This window comes from Opisthorchis viverrini (assembly GCF_000715545.1).
Source record: "Opisthorchis viverrini unplaced genomic scaffold opera_v5_64, whole genome shotgun sequence".
Classification (NCBI taxonomy): Eukaryota; Metazoa; Platyhelminthes; class Trematoda; order Opisthorchiida; family Opisthorchiidae; genus Opisthorchis; species Opisthorchis viverrini.
In genome coordinates, this window is record NW_008751720.1 from 1,892,771 (window position 1) to 1,895,889 (window position 3,119).

Genomic DNA, 3,119 nt, shown 5'->3' on the forward strand with positions numbered 1-3,119 from the left:
GGCAACCTGGCAGTATCCCAGCCCTCGTGCTTCCTTCTGGTGGCATGGCAGTTAGGCACCGAAAGGGTGTCACGGCTGAACGACTTTCTATGCTTTATTTTGATTGATGCTTTCGGCAAGAGCTTCAGGTATTTAAAAAACCTCCACTACCCAATCGTGTTTTCCGTGCAATAGACCCCATTTTCCGCTGACACAATATCTGCAATTGATTTGAGAAAATGCAGTCCAAACTTGGCCTAAGAACTACTATTCTTCAGATAAGGCTTAAAAGGCTTTTCGAATATACCGAGGATGAAGATGACGTCGAAAGCGATTTCAAATGTGATCCAAGTAATTTCCACGACGAAACGCGCCACCGCAGAAGCATAATAGTGATCCTCAGTGAACTAACTAACTACTCATAAGGTTGCTGAATACTCTTAGGTGGTCCCTATAATCAACACCATGAATACTTTCGTCCAAATACTATACTGTGATATCTCGAATACCGTACCAATTAAGACATGAGGCAATGTTTGTAGAACACATCCAGCGGAACGGTAACATACGCGAGAGATTCAGCTGGGTTTTGGTTGAGCCTCTTCGTTTAAAACCAGGCTAACGTACAACTGAGTGCATTCCCGAGCAGTTATTTCACCGTTTTAGGGACGAAAATAAAAATTAAAAGGTTTTCAGGGGGTCCGATTTCGCAGAGTGAGGGTGCACGTGCGATTTCTTCGATCAGAACGTCACCGGGGTCTTTTTTTACCTCATAAGTTTCTCTTGTAGTTGTCAATTGTTTAGTGTGCACAGCTTTATATCATTCGTTGTGTTGATCTCATCTAAACCATAAATTTCTTCTCACTTACACAGTCACACTGACATTCTTTTGGGATCGGCCGACCTCTTGCATATCTCATGCGAACTCATCTCGCTTTATTATGTAATCACTTTGAACTTGCCAAGTTGAGAAACAGTGTGTCAGAAGGGACCGGTCTGCCGTCTAAATTATCTGGCAAGCTCGACCAAAGTCATCGAAAGAATAGTCGCGACTATCGATTATGAAGAATGCGTAGGTCGTGTATCCTAGATCGACAGAATGTTTCCCTATGTGCCATTGCTCGAAGATATTTTCGGAGTTCGTGAAACGCGTTAGCTCCTTTTGTGGTTTTGTTGGTCCCAAGTAGTAAAAAAACATAAACGGGAGCTTCAGTCGAGTCTCTCGTGAAAACCAAATTGATTTGCAAATGAGTGTATTTCTCGAAAGCAGTCCAATTTTGGTTCAAGTAGATCATAAGGTTGACGGAAACTCGGGGACTGTGCCTACCTGATGAGTCCCAAGAAGGGCGAAACCGGTCTTGGGCTGTCGAAGAGTTTTCAGCAACCTTGTGAATAGTCTCCTTTATGAAAATAACTCTACTGGTTTTACTCCCGCAGACATGTTCTTGAGAATGAAGAAACATTTGCTATTTATTCAGGCCTTATAGGGCCTGTCTGTCTGTCTTTAGTTTGGGAATTCCCTAAACATTCTTGCTACCTGCTGCTTGCTATGAATCATTCGCAAATCAAGTTCGTTTATGTGGACAAAACGGAGAGAACAACCGGAAATTTGTACTTGTTTGTGTGTATGTTGTGAAACTGCTGCGTTTGTCATTAACCTTATGCTGTGAATAACATTAGATTTCCTCTACTACATTTTGTACCAGCAAAATTTCAGCAGCATCTGCAACATTGTCCTATCGGTTTCAAAAAGCCGGTATCCATTTGACATTTTATTTTTTACTAAGGTTCCAAACCGAAGATGTGGGTGAAGTAGATCATCTTCTGGTCACCGAAAGTGCCAGTCACGTAAGAGACTTGATAGGCGCTCCAATCTTCATAATTGTTCGAGAAGAGCTTAAATGCGTCTGCTCAAATTGGCTGTGATAGTCGTGATGCACTACTCATAAGGTTGCTGAAAATTCGTCAAAAGCCCAAGGTTCGTTTTGCCCTTCTTGGGGCTCATCAGGTAGGCGCAGGTAGGCGCATTCAACCTTATGTTCTACATCACAAACAAGCGATTCAGTTGGGTTTCAGGTGAGACTCTCGCAAAACCAAATTGGTTTGAAAATAAGTGCATTCTGCTAGCTCCGGTATCGTTTTTGAGTCAAATGATCCGGGTATTCTTCAATACTAGTTGTAACAGATGAAAAAAATGCACACTTGGCCCAAATGGGGTCCAAACTTGCTTGGATATATCGTTAGGGATTTCGAAGTGTCATCACATCGTACGAAGTGCTATTTATCTAAACTTTCCAAACGTGATGCGAATGAATCCTAGAATTATTATCTTTATATCGTTATTCGAAGTGTCATCACATCGTACGAAGTGCTATTTATCTAAACTTTCCAAACGTGATGCGAATGAATCCTAGAATTATTATCTTCTCAAAGTCGTCTGACAGTGGATGAACCAATTTTCCCGGACGATGGGATAATCAACCAATCATCAATGAATTGATCTTTTCTGTTTTCGCTGTTTATCAGTCCGGTTGTGCGCCACTGTTTACACTAGTTCTAAAACTACGCTACTTGTACCACGATGCAAATCAAATCCCTCATCTCGTTCAATCTGTATATGGGGCGATTTTTTCTCGTTTGTTTATATTTCCCTCTCCCATCAGAAGCAAACAAACAAAAATTTGTGAAAATTTATTGCCAGATATGTTTACAATGAACCTGGTTTAATCTCATCCTATTCACGATGGCGGACCGGACCATCATAATATTCCAAGCAGTTTGTGGAAGAGTAGCACTCATCTGGGAACTGCGAGAGGAAGGTATTTTCCCCGGGTACTATCATAATCCTTATCAGACTTGCACTGTCTAAGACTGGCACGAAACCAGGTGTGGATGATCAGAGTGATGATGTTATCAATCCGACAGAAAGTGATTTCAGCATTAGATAAACATGTGATTCTTAGCTAGACAAGTGCGCACTGAGATTCCGCGTCAGTGCGCCTTACTTTATCTCCATCTAGTTTAAAGACGGACAAATCACACTGAATTTGTTCCCTGAAGTGCTAAAAAAAGTTGGATCAACGTAAACTTTTTGAATCGTTTCTGTTTCAAACGTTATGTTCTGATATGCCTTGGTTTTT

At 41.4% G+C, this 3,119-nt stretch overlaps 2 protein-coding genes across 2 annotated transcripts in view; one reads left to right on the top strand and one right to left on the bottom strand.

The window, feature by feature from the left end:
• The window catches only part of T265_04112 (hypothetical protein), a gene marked incomplete at both ends in the record, with an annotated part of 44,831 nt that overhangs the window by 26,972 nt on the left and 14,740 nt on the right, over window positions 1-3,119 (top strand). The window contains one exon of the mRNA XM_009168758.1: window positions 1,767-1,827. Within this exon, the coding sequence (XP_009167022.1) occupies window positions 1,767-1,827 (61 nt within the window). The remainder of the gene's footprint in view (window positions 1-1,766; window positions 1,828-3,119) is intronic.
• The window catches only part of T265_13417 (hypothetical protein), a gene marked incomplete at both ends in the record, with an annotated part of 5,867 nt that overhangs the window by 2,352 nt on the left and 396 nt on the right, over window positions 1-3,119 (bottom strand). The window contains one exon of the mRNA XM_009168771.1: window positions 1,076-1,423. Coding sequence (XP_009167035.1) covers window positions 1,076-1,423 — 348 coding nt within the window. The remainder of the gene's footprint in view (window positions 1-1,075; window positions 1,424-3,119) is intronic.